At 44.1% G+C, this 17,568-nt stretch overlaps 1 protein-coding gene across 2 annotated transcripts; it reads right to left on the bottom strand.

The window, feature by feature from the left end:
• Nucleotides 1–409: 409 nt before the first annotated feature.
• Nucleotides 410–13,741, bottom strand: LOC109882798 (annexin A2-A). 2 transcript variants are annotated; one of them, XM_031816563.1, is made up of 13 exons: nt 13,501–13,741; nt 11,651–11,711; nt 11,444–11,537; nt 9,494–9,588; nt 7,974–8,087; nt 7,745–7,835; nt 7,573–7,652; nt 7,366–7,425; nt 5,639–5,732; nt 5,359–5,454; nt 2,644–2,702; nt 1,375–1,497; nt 410–705 (listed from the first exon to the last, which is right to left on the bottom strand). In XM_031816563.1, exons 2-13 carry the CDS (start codon nt 11,699–11,701, stop codon nt 646–648), a joined length of 1,017 nt encoding a protein of 338 aa, XP_031672423.1. In that variant the 5' UTR covers nt 11,702–11,711; nt 13,501–13,741; the 3' UTR covers nt 410–645. The 2 variants fall into 2 exon arrangements, with proteins under 2 accessions (XP_031672423.1, XP_031672424.1); XM_031816564.1 differs by lacking the exon at nt 13,501–13,741 and adding an exon at nt 11,795–11,818.
• Between the last annotated feature and the right edge of the window lie 3,827 nt (nt 13,742–17,568).

The following is a 17,568-nucleotide window of genomic DNA, read 5'->3' as shown; positions in this document are numbered from 1 at the left end:
AACTGACTGACAACATCAAACAATTGTTTTTATATAATTCACATAAAAAACTTGGTTTGCATGTCTTGAAATATTACCCCCCCCCCCCCACTCCCCCCAAAGTATCAAAAGGTTTTTTTAAACAGCATTGTGAAGCTCCAGTTTGCACTCAACATTCCCATCTGATTTAAAAGATATTAGAGCATTAGAGTGATATCAAAGCAACCTCTCATCCATGGAAACACGGCCAGGAGGAAGCAATACTGCATGGTATTGCTCTAGCGCCATCTAGTGGCGATATAAGGACATACACCAGCTGGATCAAGCGTCGACAATTACCATTCAAAATGTTCCGACTTTACTTGGGGAAAAATGTCCTAAAGACAACAGCTCTGTAATATTGTAAAAAATAAAAAATAAGAAAGGAAACTATTTAATAAAAAATGATTTAATTTCATAAAAAAACAATTATTCCATTGGATATCTCATACTTCACAGAAAGGTGATGCAATCTGAGTAATGATGACTCTAATGCTGCTGGGTGTTGTGGGTAAAGGCACCAATTCTCAATGTCTGTGTCACTAGACTGAATCAAAATAGGAACAAAGCATTGGTACCCCCAAAAAAAGCTTCTGGGACAAGGTGACAGTTGGTGCCAGTTGGACTTTAGTCGTCTCCTCCACACAGACTCAGCAGGACCTTCTGATAGTCTCCTTTAGTGTGCTCCTGATAGGGGAAAGAAAATAAAGGAGTTGAGACCCTTCGGTCTGCTAGGAGCTACAAGGAGGAAGGCAAGTTCAGTCAAGACACTCAGTTTGTCATGAAACAAGACAGAGCAGGCAGTGGTTTAGAATTCTACGAGATGTTACACTGTGATAGCTTGCCGTCATATCCCAATAAGAAACATAGTACTGTTGCAAGGCATGTCGGAGTTTGGGATTGAGAGAGAGAGTTAAAACAGATGAAAATGGAGAGAGAGAGAGAGAGAGAGAGAGAGAGAGAGAGAAAATGCGGGAGAGAGAGAGAGAGAGAAAATGCGCGCGAGAGAAAGAGAGAGACAGAGAGAGACAGAGAGAGACAGAGAGAGACAGAGCCAGAGAGACAGAAGAGAGACAAAGAGAGAGAGAGACAGAGATAGAGAGACAGAGAGAGAGAGAGAGAGAGAGAGACAGAGAGAGAGAGAGAGAGAGAGACAAAGAGAGAGAGAGACAGAGACAGAGAGAGAGACAGAGAGAGAGAGAGAGAGGAGAGAGAGAGAGACAGAGAGAGAGACAGAGAGAGAGACAGAGAGAGAGAGACAGAGAGAGAGAGAGAGAGAGAGAGAGAGAGAGACAGAGAGAGAGAGAGAGAGAGAGAGAGAGAATGGAAGAGAAACAGAAAAAGAAGAGTCCTCACAGCGATGGTCTGGTACAAGGACTTCTGGTTCAGTTTCTTAAACTCTGTCCTGATCTTCATGAGGTCCACCTCACAGCGAGACACGACGATCCTGGTCACCACCTTCTCCTTGGCACTTTTACCCTGCAGATGATGTCAACATCACATGGCGTTATTTATCAGGACAGGTAATTCATGTCCTACAAGCCTGCCGTTGCCGTTGACTACCATTGTTTGTGTCGTCTCCTTTTCTCGGTCTATGTGTTTATAGTTACAGTATCCAGGTAGCTTCCTTTTCCAATGTCTCATTTGATTTAATCCGTAACGCTGAAGTTCAGCGCTATATGAAATACAAAGGCAACATTCCCGAGTTAGTGGACATTCACGGTAAACGCTGCGTAATGTGGACTCAATCAGAAATGACATTCACATTTCAAGCCATAGGAGCACTGATCTCCGGCGATGCTGATTGAATGGAGTCCTTGGTGACGGTTTGTGTTTGTTGATGTTTTTACTGAAGAAAGCGTGGATGACGCAACCCCCTTGTTTAATCAACTCATGAACGTCTGATACATAATTACTGTGGGATGTTTCTCCCATGAGATCATCTTTGATTCATAATTCAAATCTTCTAAAGGGGGTTGGGGTTGAAGGGAGTTGAAGGGTGTTGAAAGGGATGGTGGTTGAAAAGGAATTGAAGGGGGTTGAATGGGGGTTTAATGGTGTTGAGGTTGAAAGGGATTGAAGGTGTTGAAGGGGGTTGAGGTTGAAAAGGAATTGAAGGGGGTTGAAGGGGGTTGAAAGGGGTTGAAAGGGGTAGGGGTTGAAGGGTGTTGAAAGGGGTTGAAGGGGTTGAAGGGGGTTGAAAGGGGTTGAAAGAGGTTGAAAGGGGTTGAAGGGAGTTGAAGGAATATGAAAGTAGTTGAAGGGTGTTGAAGGGGTTGAAGGGGGTTGAAGGGGTTTGAAAGGGGTTGAATGGGGGTTGAAGAGTGTTCAAAGGGAATTGAATGGGGGTTGGGGTCAAAGGGGATGGAAGGGTGTTGGGGTTGAAGGGGTTTGAAGGGGGTTGAAGGGTGTTGGGGTTGAAGGGAGTTGAAGGGAGTTGAAGGGGATTGAAGGATGTTGGGGTTGAAGGGGATTGAAGGGTGTTGGGGTTGAAGGGGATGGAAGGGGGTTGAAAGGGTTTGTACCAAATGTTCAAATAACAATGAGTTCATTCCTTGTTTCTCATGAGGTCTTGTACTTCACCATCGTACTCAGTCACACGACAAGAGGTTAACAGATAATTACCTTCATGGCTTCGCTCAGTCTGTTAGCAAAGTACTGTTGTTTGTTCTCAAAGCACTCCACTGCAAAAACAAAGCAGAAAAGAGAACAGATTGAAATCACCTCAACTTTGTTTCTGATATCCTCTCTGGATCTGTCACTTCCTGTTGTTCTTTCTAAAGGGTTCCTGGTAAGGAGGCTGCCTGCAGTGTATAGGCACAGATCCACAGTTTGTTTCTTAAGGGCACAACATCCCTTGAAATCAAATGTTGTTTTCTTCAAACAACTTGCAATTACTGTTAATAAGGAATGAATCAACCGAGGGCCCATCTGGTACAAATAGGAGGGAAGGAGAGGAGGCAAGGTGGAGAGGAGTAGAGAACCCCCCCCCCCCCTTCTTTCCTCTCACTGCCAGTTGTAATACGGTTCATAGACAACCTGACGGCAGAGAGAGACCAACAGAGGGAAAGGGAGAGAGACAGAGAGAGGGAAAGGGAGAGAGACAGAGACACAGAGAGAGGGAAAGGGAGAGAGACACAGAGAGAGGGAAAGGGAGAGTGACCAACAGAGGGAAAGGGAGAGAGACAGAGAGAGGGAGGGAAAGGGAGAGAGACAGAGAGAGGGAGGGAAAGGGAGAGAGACAGAGACACAGAGAGAGGGAAAGGGAGAGAGACAGAGATACAGAGAGAGGGAAAGGGAGAGAGACCAACAGAGGGAAAGGGAGAGAGACAGAGAGAGGGAGGGAAAGGGAGAGAGACAGAGACACAGAGAGAGGGAAAGGGAGAGAGAGACAGAGATACAGAGAGAGGGAAAGGGAGAGAGACCAACAGAGAGAAAGGGAGAGAGACAGAGATACAGAGAGAGGGAAAGGGAGAGAGACACAGAGAGAGAAATGGAGAGAGACAGAGAGAAAGGGACAGAGACACAGAGAGAGGAAAAGGGAGAGAGACACAGAGAGAGAAATGGAGAGAGACACAGAGAGAGAAAGGGAGAGAGACAGAGAGAGGGAAAGGGAGAGAGACAGAGACACAGAGAGAGGGAAAGGGAGAGAGACCAACAGAGAGAAAGGGAGAGAGACAGAGATACAGAGAGAGGGAAAGGGAGAGAGACACAGAGAGAGAAATGGAGAGAGACAGAGAGAAAGGGACAGAGACACAGAGAGAGGAAAAGGGAGAGAGACAAAGAGAGAGAAATGGAGAGAGACACAGAGAGAGGGAAAGGGAGAGAGACACAGAGAGAGAGAAAGGGAGAGAGACAGAGAGAAAGGGAGAGAGAGAGAGACACAGAGAAACATAGATACACAGGAGACACAGAGAGAGAGAGAGAGAGAGAGAGAGAGAGAGAGAGAGAGACACAGAGATAGAGTAACGCATAAACGGCGTAAGTGAGGTAAGAGGAGCTAGAGGAGCTAATGTAGTGGTAAGAGGAGCTAATGTAGAGGTAAGAGTATATAATGTAGTGGTAAGAGTATCTAATGTATTGGTAAGAGGAGCTAATGTAGAGGTAAGAGTATCTAATGTAGAGGTAAGAGTATCTAATGTAGTGGTAAGAGTATCTAATGTAGTGGTAAGAGGAGCTAGAAGAGCTAATGTAGAGGTAAGAGTATCTAATGTAGAGGTAAGAGGAGCTAATGTAGAGGTAAGAGTATCTAATGTAGTGGTAAGAGGAGCTAATGTAGTGGATTAGAGGAGCTAGAAGAGCTAATGTAGAGGTAAGAGTATCTAATGTAGAGGTAAGAGTATCTAATGTAGTGGTAAGAGTATCTAATGTAGTAGTGAAGAGGCGACTCTGGGATGCTGGCCTTCTAGGCAGAGTTGCAAAGAAAAATCTAAATCTCAGACTGGCCAATAAAAAGAAAAGATTAAGATGGGCAAAAGAACACAGACACTGGACAGAGGAACTCTGCCTAGAAGGCCAGCATCCTGGAGTCACCTCTTCACTGTTGATGTTGAGACTGGTGTTTTGCGGGTACTATTTAATCATGCAGCCAGTTGAGGACTTGTGAGGCGTCTGTTTCTCAAACGTGACACTCTAATGTCCCTGTGTATATATTATAGAATACAGGTTCTATGTTATAGATATAGATGTATATATTATAGAATACAGGTTCTATGTTATAGATATAGATGTACATATTATAGAATACATGTTATATGATACAGATATAGATGTATATACTATAGAATACAGGTTCTATGTTATAGATATAGATGTATATATTATAGAATACAGATTATATGATACAGATATAGATGTATATATTATAGAATACAGGTTCTATGTTATAGATATAGATGTATATATTATAGAATACAGGTTCTATGTTATAGATATAGATGTATATATTATAGAATACAGGTTCTATGTTATAGATATAGATGTATATATTATAGAATACAGGTTCTATGTTATAGATATAGATGTACATATTATAGAATACAGGTTATATGTTATAGATATAGATGTATATATTATAGAATACAGGTTCTATGTTATAGATATAGATGTATATATTATAGAATACAGGTTCTATGTTATAGATATAGATGTACATATTATAGAATACAGGTTATATGTTATAGATATAGATGTATATATTATAGAATACAGGTTCTATGATACAGATGTATATATTATAGAATGTAGGTATATGATATAGATGTATATATTATAGAATGTAGGTATATGATACAGATGTATATATTATAGAATGTAGATATATGATATGTAGAATGTTACCCAGTGTCAGGAAGGACTTCTCCAGGTCTCCCTTCACCTCCTTCCTGATGCTCTCCTGCATGTCGTATGGACTGTAGCTCTTGTACCTGTCAAACACTGGAACAGACACAGCCAACATTTGGTCATCTTTCTGAAGAGTCACCGGGTTGATCGAAAGAAACATCTACGTTCTTTATGTGTAAAAATGTCTGGTTGTCGCCATCTTGACTTTGAGTTTTAGTATTTTGTCCAAACGATCCTGTGCATGAAGAAGTCCCTCGTTACAGAGTCGGGTAGGTACCTTTCTGTAGGTGAGGGACACTTCTCTCTGACATGATGGTGATCCATGTAGCCACGTCAGTCCCCTTCCTCTTCACTCCTGCCTCATACAGAGCCTACAGGGACAGGAGAGGACCATCAACAAGAGACACAGTTGTACACTACACCTGACTAATCTACAGAGACAGGAGAGGACCATCAACAAGAGACACAGCTGTACACTACACCTAACTAATCTACAGAGACAGGAGAGGACCATCAACAAGAGACACAGCTGTACACTACACCTAACTAATCTACAGAGACAGGAGAGGACCATCAACAAGAGACACAGCTGTACACTACACCTAACTAATCTACAGAGACACACCTGTATACTACACCTAACTAATCTACAGAGACACACCTGTATACTACCCCTAACTAATCTACAGACACACACCTGTACACTACCCCTAACTAATCTACAGAGACAAAAAACACTCCGCTGATTGGTTCTGGTACGGTGTTTTAGTGTTTGGTTCTGGTACGGTGTTTTAGTGTTTGGTTCTGGTACGGTGTTTTAGTGTCAGTATCAATGCTTTAGTGTTTGGTTCTGGTACAGTGTTTGGTTCTGGTACGGTGTTTTAGTGTTTGGTTCTGGTACAGTGTTTGGTTCTGGTACAGTGTTTTAGTGTTTGGTTCTGGTACAGTGTTTTAGTGTTTGGTTCTGGTACAGTGTTTTAGTGTTTGGTTCTGGTACAGTGTTTTAGTGTTTGGTTCTGGTACAGTGTTTTAGTGTTTGGTTCTGGTACAGTGTTTTAGTGTTTGGTTCTGGTACGGTGTTTTAGTGTTTGGTTCTGGTACAGTGTTTTAGTGTTTGGTTCTGGTACAGTGTTTTAGTGTTTGGTTCTGGTACGGTGTTTGGTTCTGGTACGGTGTTTGGTTCTGGTACAGTGTTTTAGTGTTTGGTTCTGGTACGGTGTTTTAGTGATTGGTTCTGGTACAGTGTTTTAGTGTTTGGTTCTGGTACAGTGTTTGGTTCTGGTACAGTGTTTGGTTCTGGTACGGTGTTTGGTTCTGGTACAGTGTTTGGTTCTGGTACGGTGTTTTAGTGTCAGTATCAATGCTTTAGTGTTTGGTTCTGGTACAGTGTTTTAGTGTTTGGTTCTGGTACAGTGTTTTAGTGTTTGGTTCTGGTACAGTGTTTGGTTCTGGTACGGTGTTTGGTTCTGGTACAGTGTTTGGTTCTGGTACGGTGTTTGGTTCTGGTACAGTGTTTTAGTGTTTGGTTCTGGTACGGTGTTTTAGTGTTTGGTTCTGGTACGGTGTTTTAGTGTTTGGTTCTGGTACAGTGTTTGGTTCTGGTACAGTGTTTTAGTGTTTGGTTCTGGTACAGTGTTTTAGTGTTCGGTTCTGGTACAGTGTTTAGTGTTTGGTTCTGGTACGGTGTTTTAGTGTTTGGTTCTGGTACGGTGTTTTAGTGTTTGGTCCTGGTACGGTGTTTGGTCCTGGTACGGTGTTTGGTCCTGGTACGGTGTTTGGTCCTGGTACAGTGTTTGGTTCTGGTACAGTGTTTTAGTGTTTGGTTCTGGTACAGTGTTTTAGTGTTTGGTTCTGGTACGGTGTTTGGTTCTGGTACGGTGTTTGGTTCTGGTACGGTGTTTGGTTCTGGTACGGTGTTTTAGTATTTGGTTCTGGTACGGTGTTTGGTTCTGGTACGGTGTTTGGTTTTGGTACAGTGTTTCAGTGTCTGTGTATTTGTCTTACTCTGGCATCCTGGTCGATCTTCTCGTAGTCAACAATATTTGAGGGCTCATCTCTCTTTGCCTATTGAATGACATAGAATACAATGGAGAACACAGTTTTACCCCAATATTCAGACAAGACTCCATCGTATCCAAATCATTATTAATAAAGCTATTGGTCAGTCAATCTTAGGAAGCTCGACATTGTAAAGTCGTTGTATGATCCTACCTGTACCAGGGCCAACAGCAGACTCCTGAAGTCTCCTGATGTGTCTCCAGCTACGTCCTTCTCCAGCTCCTTCTTAAACACTGTGGATATATAAAAGTATTTTTCAAAAACACACAATCCTTACGTTTTCAATCTGATCTCGATCCTAATTCTAGTTGTTTCTCCTACTTACTCTCCTTGTAGACGCGTTTGATTTCTACCAGTTCTTCAGCGCTGCGGGAACAGACCATCTCTATCAGAGTCTCCTCATCGGTCCCCAGACCCTGGAGAGAACAGTGGTATTAACAGCAGTATGAATAGCAAGTCTAGGCCACACATCCATCAGCCCAGGAGAGGGCAGCAGTGACTGTGATCTGTGTCGTTTAGGCTTCACGTAGGAAAGATTGCGGCCTCCTCCTTACCTTGATGGATCCTTTGATCTCAGAGGCGTCGTACTGAGCTGTACTCTTCATCAGTCCCAGAATTACAGCCTCCAGAGACCCAGACAGAGCCCCCTTCAGAGCTGTGATCATATCCTACAGGAGAGACATACACAGAGATGATAGACCGTCCCACTGTAAAATACACAGAGATGATAGACCACCCCACTGTAAAATACACAGAGATGATAGACCGTCCCACTGTAAAATACACAAAGATGACAGTTCCGTCCCACTGTAAAATACACAGAGATGATAGACCGTCCCACTGTCAAATACACAGAGATGATAGACCGTCCCATTGTAAAATACACAGAGATGATAGACCGTCCCATTGTAAAATACACAGAGATGATAGACCGTCCCATTGTAAAATACACAGAGATGATAGACCGTCCCACTGTAAAATACACAGAGATGATAGACCGTCCCACTGTAAAATACACAGAGATGATAGACCGTCCCACTGTAAAATAAACAGAGATGATAGACCGTCCCATTGTAAAATACACAGAGATGATAGACCGTCCCACTGTAAAATACACAGAGATGATAGACCGCCCCACTGTAAAATACACAGAGATGATAGACCGTCCCACTGTAAAATACACAGAGATGATAGACTGTCCCACTGTAAAATACACAGAGATGATAGACCGTCCCACTGTAAAATACACAGAGATGATAGTTCCGTCCCACTGTAAAATACACAGAGATGATAGACAGCCCCACTGTAAAATACACAGAGATGATAGACCGTCCCACTGTAAAATACACAGAGATGATAGTTCCGTCCCACTGTAAAATACACAGAGATGATAGACCGTCCCATTGTAAAATACACAGAGATGATAGACCGTCCCACTGTAAAATACACAGAGATGATAGACCGTCCCACTGTAAAATACACAGAGATGATAGACCGTCCCACTGTAAAATACACAGAGATGATAGACCGTCCCACTGTAAAATACACAGAGATGATAGACCATCCCACTGTAAAATACACAGAGATGATAGACCGTCCCACTGTAAAATACACAGAGATGATAGACCATCCCACTGTAAAATACACAGAGATGATAGACCGTCCCACTGTAAAATACACAGAGATGATAGACCGTCCCACTGTAAAATACACAGAGATGATAGACCGTCCCACTGTAAAATACACAGAGATGATAGACCGTCCCACTGTAAAATACAGAGATGATAGACCGTCCCACTGTAAAATACACAGAGATGATAGACCGTCCCACTGTAAAATACACAGAGATGATAGACCATCCCACTGTAAAATACACAGAGATGATAGACCGTCCCACTGTAAAATACAGAGATGATAGACCGTCCCACTGTAAAATACACAGAGATGATAGACCGTCCCACTGTAAAATATGTCTAAATGAGTTTGGATTATCTTGATGTCCACATTGGCGGCAGCTGCTTTATGAAAAAGCATCTTGCTGAACAAAAAACAATCTCTATTTCCCCGCCTTCACCTTCTTGGATCTCTTCTCATACTCGAAGGCGATCTCTCTCCTCTGGGAGTAGCTCCGTCTGGTCAGGATGTCAATGATGGTCAGCTCATCCACACCTGGGGAACATGGGAAATATTACAGAGGTGTGATTAACATACATTTATGTTAATTAGTTGACAGCTGGGGAACATGGGAAATATTCCACTTTACATACAACGGCCACACTAGCTTTGAGGATATAGAGTAGGTACGGACAGATATATTATAGTATGAGTATATAGAGTAGGTACGGACAGATATATTATAGTATGAGTATATAGAGTAGGTACGGACAGATATATTATAGTATGAGTATATAGAGTAGGTACGGACAGATATATCATAGTATGAGTATATAGAGTAGGTACGGACAGATATATCATAGTATGAGTATATAGAGTAGGTACGGACAGATATATCATAGTATGAGTATATAGAGTAGGTACGGACAGATATTTCATAGTATGAGTATATAGAGTAGGTACGGACAGATATATTATAGTATGACCATATAGAGTAGGTACGGACAGATATATTATAGTATGACTATATAGAGTAGGTACGGACAGATATATTATAGTATGAGTATATAGAGTAGGTACGGACAGATATATCATAGTATGAGTATATAGAGTAGGTACGGACAGATATATTATAGTATGAGTATATAGAGTAGGTACGGACAGATATATTATAGTATGAGTATATAGAGTAGGTACGGACAGATATATCATAGTATGAGTATATAGAGTAGGTACGGACAGATATATCATAGTATGAGTATATAGAGTAGGTACGGACAGATATATTATAGTATGAGTATATAGAGTAGGTACGGACAGATATATCGTAGTATGAGTATATAGAGTAGGTACGGACAGATATATCATAGTATGAGTATATAGAATAGGTATTGACAGATATATTATAGTATGAGTATAGAGAGTAGGTACGGACAGATATATTATAGTAGGAAGTAAATGTCTGATATATCACATGAAAACGTTGTTGATGAGATTGAAACTGATTAAAAAAAGATGAAATGCCAAACCAGCAACAGTCACATTTCCTTCATGTATCACTGTATCAAGGCCTCGATTCGGTACAGTAAACACTGTTGGTGGAAAAACCAGCTAGTCAGGGCTTTCATTGGGTACAGGGGGGCTGCAGTGAGCTAGCAGTGGTTGGTTTGTGGCAGACCGACAGGGCTGGAAAGCCAAGGCGTTGTCTGACAGAAAATCCCTGTATACTCTGTGGGGTTTAGTGAAGTTATGTTGGGAAAACAGGCAGGAAAGTGACTCAACCAGCGCTGTGCTTACGGAGATGTTTCCGTGGAGATGTTTCCATGGAGATGTTTCCATAGAGATGTTTCCATGGAGATGTTTCCATTAATATAAATACAAACCAGTGTCAAGAATCAGGATTACGTTTTTTTCTCTAAATCGCAGGAATTTTTAACAACGATTGATGAAAATGGTGTGAAAAGACAATGCTTTCACAGGCATAGACAACAAGAATGGCAATAGATATTATGGAAATACAATGTTACTGAGATAAAATATGGTCAACTGATCCAATGACGTCTGTTTACGGGCACGGCACCACAGAAGAAAGGTACGATGTGGTTGGCCAGGTGTAGTAACGTAAGACGGCCTGCAGATGGCGCTAAATCGCGTAATGCATACAGCAACATAATGAGAGGGCAGCGCATTACTGTTACCAGCTCATACTGAGTTCTGTTTATATCGTAACCACTCTAGATAAAAACTGAATTACTATGATATTATGACACTTAATATTAGTGCAAATACATTGTGACAGATATATTAATGCCCCCATAAAGTTCACAACGTATTTCTCATCTACAAAACATTATGAAGTGATAGACTCTAACTGATGGGACTATGGTAATCCTTGCTGTGATTCTCTCACCCTTGGTTTTGACGGCCGTTTCTATCCTGGCGGCATCTTTAGCTGGATCAAAATCCCTTGCTGTCACCACCGTGGGGAATTTAGGCTCGCTCTCCTGAAGGGGACACAGTTACCAAGTTACCCCGTTTACAATCACCTGACAGAGGACAGATTTCATTACAGGTTGACCCCATGACCTTAACAGTAGTTCAGCTGTAGGGAACTCACCCCGCCAAAATTCAGCGTGAGCTGGCCCAAGAACTCGGAAACCAACGCCATAGTGAAATCCCTGTAAAAAAAATTAAAAAGATAAGTTATATTAAGTCAAAAGTATATAATGGGCTGTAAAATTAGCTTTAGGATGTGTCACACCGTCACTGTGGTAACCCAGCTGGAGGCTCCAACGGTCTCATTTATGATGTTAGATACGGAATGAGGTCACTTCCTTAGAGACTAGTACCAGACAGACACATATACATAATAAACTCAAAGTTTACAGTAGTTGTCGAGACAACGAATGACAAACGTGTAAACGTTTAAACACACAACATGCGATTACCGCCCAAAATCAGGGTTTAGATGAAAGTCCATTGTCCTTTTTTCTTGTTAAATTGACATAAAATCATTAGGGAGGAGTAGTCATTTTTTTTCTCCAACAATGGCAGAGGTCAATAATATTTAATCACCTAGCAACCATGATAACAGAGTTCTTGGAGTGGGAACTAACTTCCCCTCCTCCATGTAAGCAGGAAGTGTGAATCACATATCCTGGTCCATTCCACAGGCCCTGTTGTGTTGCATATAGACCCACAGCGTACTGTACTGGTACCTTTAATGAACTCAGAATCTGTCTTGACTCCACAGCTCTATATACACAGACGGTAATACAGGTCATTACTCTACTGTGCCCCTGAAAATAAGAATATGTTCTTAACTGACTTGACGAGTTAAATAAAGGTTAAAAATATATATAAATAACATGTTTCAAGTCGAGTCATGAAATATCATTTACCCAATTAGATCTACTGTAATGGTAGTTTTACAGGACTAATGACACAGTGGGCTGTGTGTGTGTGTGTGTGTGTGTGTGTGTGTGTGTGTGTGTGTGTGTGTGTGTGTGTGTGTGTGTGTGTGTGTGTGTGTGTGCGTGTGTGTGTGTGCGTGTGCGTGTGTGTGTGTGTGTGTGTGTGTGTGTGTGTGTGTGTGTGTGTGTGTGTGCGTGTGTGTGTGTGTGTGTGTGTGTGTGTGTGTGTGTGTGTGTGTGTGTGTGTGTGTGTGTAACACCAAGGTCGGTACCACCCAGCAGACATTCCACCACAAACTGTTAGAATTCCAGGGGCAAGCCCACTGTGTTGCCATGCCAACTCATTTACCGTGTGTGTGTGTGTACAGTACAGTACACACACACACACACACACACACACTGCATGTTTAACGCTGATTAGGGATAAATAACAATGTCATCAAAAGTAACTGTCCCAGAATCAACCGACCGTGTTGAAACAATAGCAGGACTGATCTGTAAAAGGAAGAATCTACTGCTTCCAATAAGCTGTTCATTCATTTAGTGAGGATCAGACTGGATAACAGACAGACAGATAGACAGACAGACAGACAGACAGACAGACAGACAGACAGACAGACAGACAGACAGACAGACAGACAGACAGACAGACAGACAGACAGACAGACAGACAGACAGACAGACAGACAGACAGACAGACAGACAGACAGACAGACAGACAGACAGACAGACTTTCTAACTTATCTTAGAGTAAAAAACTAGAGATAGCTGACTTCCCTTAGAGAACAGAACCTAGAGATAGCTGACTTCCCTTAGAGAACAGAACCTAGAGATAGCTGACTTCCCTTAGAGAACAGAACCTAGAGATAGCTGACTTCCCTTAGAGAACAGAACCTAGAGATAGCTGACTTACCTTAGAGAACAGAACCTAGAGATAGCTGACTTCCCTTAGAGAACAGAACCTAGAGATAGCTGACTTCCCTTTGAGAACAGAACCTAGAGATAGCTGACTTCCCTTTGAGAACCGAACAGAACCTACAGATAGCTGACTTACCTTAGAGAACAGAACAGAACCAAGAGATAGCTGAGTTCCCTTAGAGAACAGGACCTAGAGATAGCTGACTTCCCTTAGAGAACAGAACCTAGAGATAGCTGACTTCCCTTTGAGAACAGAACAGAACATACAGATAGCTGAGTTCCCTTAGAGAACAGGACCTAGAGATAGCAGTAGATTGTTCCCGTTATGAAGCCTGTTCAGGGTGTGGTGCTGGTTAAATACCGCTGGCAGAACACTGGTATGACTCAAAGCACGGCTCCAACTCCTGCCCCTGAGTCCACACTCCTCCCCTCCAGTCTCTCTGTCTCTCTTCTCTCCACTCCCTCCCTCCCCACTTCCACCCTCCCTACCCCATCTCTCCCTCCCTACTCACCCACCCACTCCCTCCCTACCCCATCTCTCCCTCCCTACTCACCCACCCACCCACCCACTCCCTCCCTACCCCCTCCCTCTCTACTCACCCACCCACTCCCTACCCCATCTCTCCCTCCCTACTCACCCACCCACCCACTCCCTACCCCATATGTCCCTCCCTACTCACCCACCCACTCCCTCCCTAATCACCCACCCACTCCCACCCAGTCCCTCCCTACATCTCTCCCTCCCTACTCACCCACCCACCCACTCCCTCCCTACCCCCTCCCTCCATCTCTCCCTCTCTCCTCTGTTCTAACCGTACAGAGCACGGCTCCAACTCCTACCTTCTGGGCTGACCCCCCTGTTCTGATACTCCTCCCTCTCTCTCTAATCCCTCCACCCTAGCCCTACCCAGGGTTAGTGGGCCTCTGCCGCAGAGCAGAGCAGAGCCCGGAGGAAGCGAACAGACTGGGGAGAAAGCGGCCAAACGGAGAACATCGGGACTGTTTGAATACGCGCCAGACCTTCAACTAAAAAGTGTCGAGGTGAAGTTTCTCTGCACCGTCTTTCCTCATCGGAGAACTTGTCTGATGTCATTGCAGTGTGTTCTGCCTCCAGGACATGTGATGCACCATGTGACAGGGGACGTGATGAAGGCACTATGTTCTCTCTCTCACACATCACAGTCCTCTCCCTCACACGGTTCTCCTCTCCCACACTGTTCTCCTCTCCCCCACACTGTTCTCCTCTCTCCCACACTGTTCTCCTCCCCCACACTGTTCTCCTCCCCCATACTGTTCTCCTCTCCCCCACACTGTTCTCCTCTCCCACACTGTTCTCCGCTCCCCCACACTGTTCTCCTCTCCCACACTGTTATCCTCCCCCCACACTGTTCTCCTCTCCCCCACACTGTTCTCCTCTCCCACACTGTTCTCCTCTCCCACACTGTTCTCCTCTCCCCCACACTGTTCTCCTCTCTCCCACACTGTTCTCCTCTCCCCCACACTGTTCTCCTCTCCCTCACACTGTTCTCCTCTCCCCCACACTGTTCTCCTCTCCCACACTGTTCTCCTCTCCCCCACACTGTTCTCCTCTCCCCCACACTGTTCTCCTCTCCCACACTGTTCTCCTCTCCCACACTGTTCTCCTCTCCCCCACACTGTTCTCCTCTCCCCCACACTGTTCTCCTCTCCCCCACACTGTTCTCCTCTCCCTCACACTGTTCTCCTCTCCCCCACACTGTTCTCCTCTCCCACACTGTTCTCCTCTCCCCCACACTGTTCTCCTCTCCCACACTGTTCTCCTCTCCCCCACACTGTTCTCCTCTCCCCCACACTGTTCTTCTCTCCCTCACACTGTTCTCCTCTCCCCCACACTGTTCTCCTCTCCCCCACACTGTTCTCCTCTCCCTCACACTGTTCTCCTCTCCCCCACACTGTTCTCCTCTCCCCCACACTGTTCTCCTCTCCCGCACACTGTTCTCCTCTCCCTCACACTGTTCTCCTCTCCCCCACACTGTTCTCCTCTCCCTCACACGGTTCTCCTCTCCCACACTGTTCTCCTCTCCCCCACACTGTTCTCCTCTCTCCCACACTGTTCTCCTCTCCCCCACACTGTTCTCCTCTCCCAAACTGTGATTAACGACACTCCTTCTGACTAACACACATGATTAGTGGTTGTGAATACGAATGCCCCCAAAGCGCCTGGGTCATACCTTCACTGTTCCTCCTCTCTGTGTACCCAGGAAATGATTCACGCCACGTCCTATCCTTCACCGTCCATCATCAGGACATCATTCACCCCACCAGCTAATCCCTCGGGATAAATATCAACCAATCCTCCTCCGCTTCCTGCCTTGTTCAGCGCAGACAGCAGTCTAATTGAACAGGGCTCATCCAATCAATGCCTTTTCCCCCCATTCCACACACATATAATCCATCCATTCCTCATCTCACACCACCTCCCTCCGTCTCCTTTGATTTACTTGTAATAATTCATTTGAACCCGTTGTATTGTGGACAGGCTTAAAGAGCCATGTAGTAATTCAGCTGCGCCCCAAGACAAACAAGCAGGCAACCCCTAAACAACCTTCACTCAATCATCAACAACCACAAACATAACGCTTTAACACACACCTCTGCGTCGCAAGGCCCAGGGAACTCATTTGCTAAAAGGTGTTAAAGCCCAATAAACTACGTGCCACTTGACATCTCATTCACTTTAACGGCTTAATGAAAAAAGGAAAAAAAAGCTCATTTTTCCCTCCTGGTTAGGAAGCAGAGAGGTTCTGGTTGGCGTCCTGCCCGTCTGTCTGTAATAACTCACTCGTACAGTCAAGAGGTATAGACAAACGCAGGGGGTCAGTTCACAGCTACAGTAGAGATTCTTGTTAACCTCAAGAGTCTACATTTGACAAATTTGAGTCAGTTAGCAGACGCTCTTATCCGGAGCGATTTCCAATTAGAGAATTCATCTTAAGATAGCTAGTTGGGACAACCACGTATCTCAGTCATAGGAACTGACCCAGAGCCATTCATCTTTAGATAGCTAGGTGGGACAACCACGTATCTCAGTCATAGGAACTGACCCAGAGCCATTCATCTTAAGATAGCTAGGTGGGACAACCACGTATCTCAGTCATAGGAACTGACCCAGAGCCATTCATCTTAAGATAGCTAGGTGGGACAACCACGTATCTCAGTCATAGGAACTGACCCAGAGCCATTCATCTTTAGTTAGCTAAGTGGGACAACCACGTATCTCAGTCATAGGAACTGACCCAGAGCCATTCATCTTTAGATACTGTAGGTAGGTGGGACAACCACGTATCTCAGTCATAGGAACTGACCCAGAGCCATTAATCTTTAGATACTGTAGGTAGGTGGGACAACCACGTATCTCAGTCATAGGAACTGACCCAGAGCCATTCATCTTTAGATAGCTAGGTGGGACATCCACATATCTCAGTCATAGGAACTGACCCAGAGCCATTCATCTTTAGATAGCTAGGTGGGACAACCACATATCTCAGTCATAGGAACTGACCCAGAGCCATTCATCTTTAGATAGCTAGGTGGGACAACCACGTATCTCAGTCATAGGAACTGACCCAGAGCCATTCATCTTTAGATAGCTAGGTGGGACAACCACATATCTCAGTCATAGGAACTGACCCAGAGCCATTCATCTTTAGATAGCTAGGTGGGACAACCACGTATCTCAGTCATAGGAACTGACCCAGAGCCATTCATCTTTAGATAGCTAGGTGGGACAACCACATATCTCAGTCATAGGAACTGACCCAGAGCCATTCATCTTTAGATACTGTAGGTAGGTGGGACAACCACATATCTCAGTCATAGGAACTGACCCAGAGCCATTCATCTTTAGATACTGTAGCTAGGTGGGACAACCACGTATCTCAGTCATAGGAACTGACCCAGAGCCATTCATCTTTAGATACTGTAGCTAGGTGGGACAACCACGTATCTCAGTCATAGGAACTGACCCAGAGCCATTCATCTTAAGATAGCTAGGTGGGACAACCACGTATCTCAGTCATAGGAACTGACCCAGAGCCATTCATCTTTAGATAGCTAGGTGGGACAACCACATATCTCAGTCATAGGAACTGACCCAGAGCCATTCATCTTTAGATACTGTAGCTAGGTGGGACAACCACATATCTCAGTCATAGGAACTGACCCA

Source organism: Oncorhynchus kisutch, unplaced genomic scaffold, assembly GCF_002021735.2.
Source record: "Oncorhynchus kisutch isolate 150728-3 unplaced genomic scaffold, Okis_V2 scaffold825, whole genome shotgun sequence".
NCBI lineage: Eukaryota > Metazoa > Chordata > Actinopteri > Salmoniformes > Salmonidae > Oncorhynchus > Oncorhynchus kisutch.
This window is presented reverse-complemented; position numbering and strand designations above follow the sequence as displayed.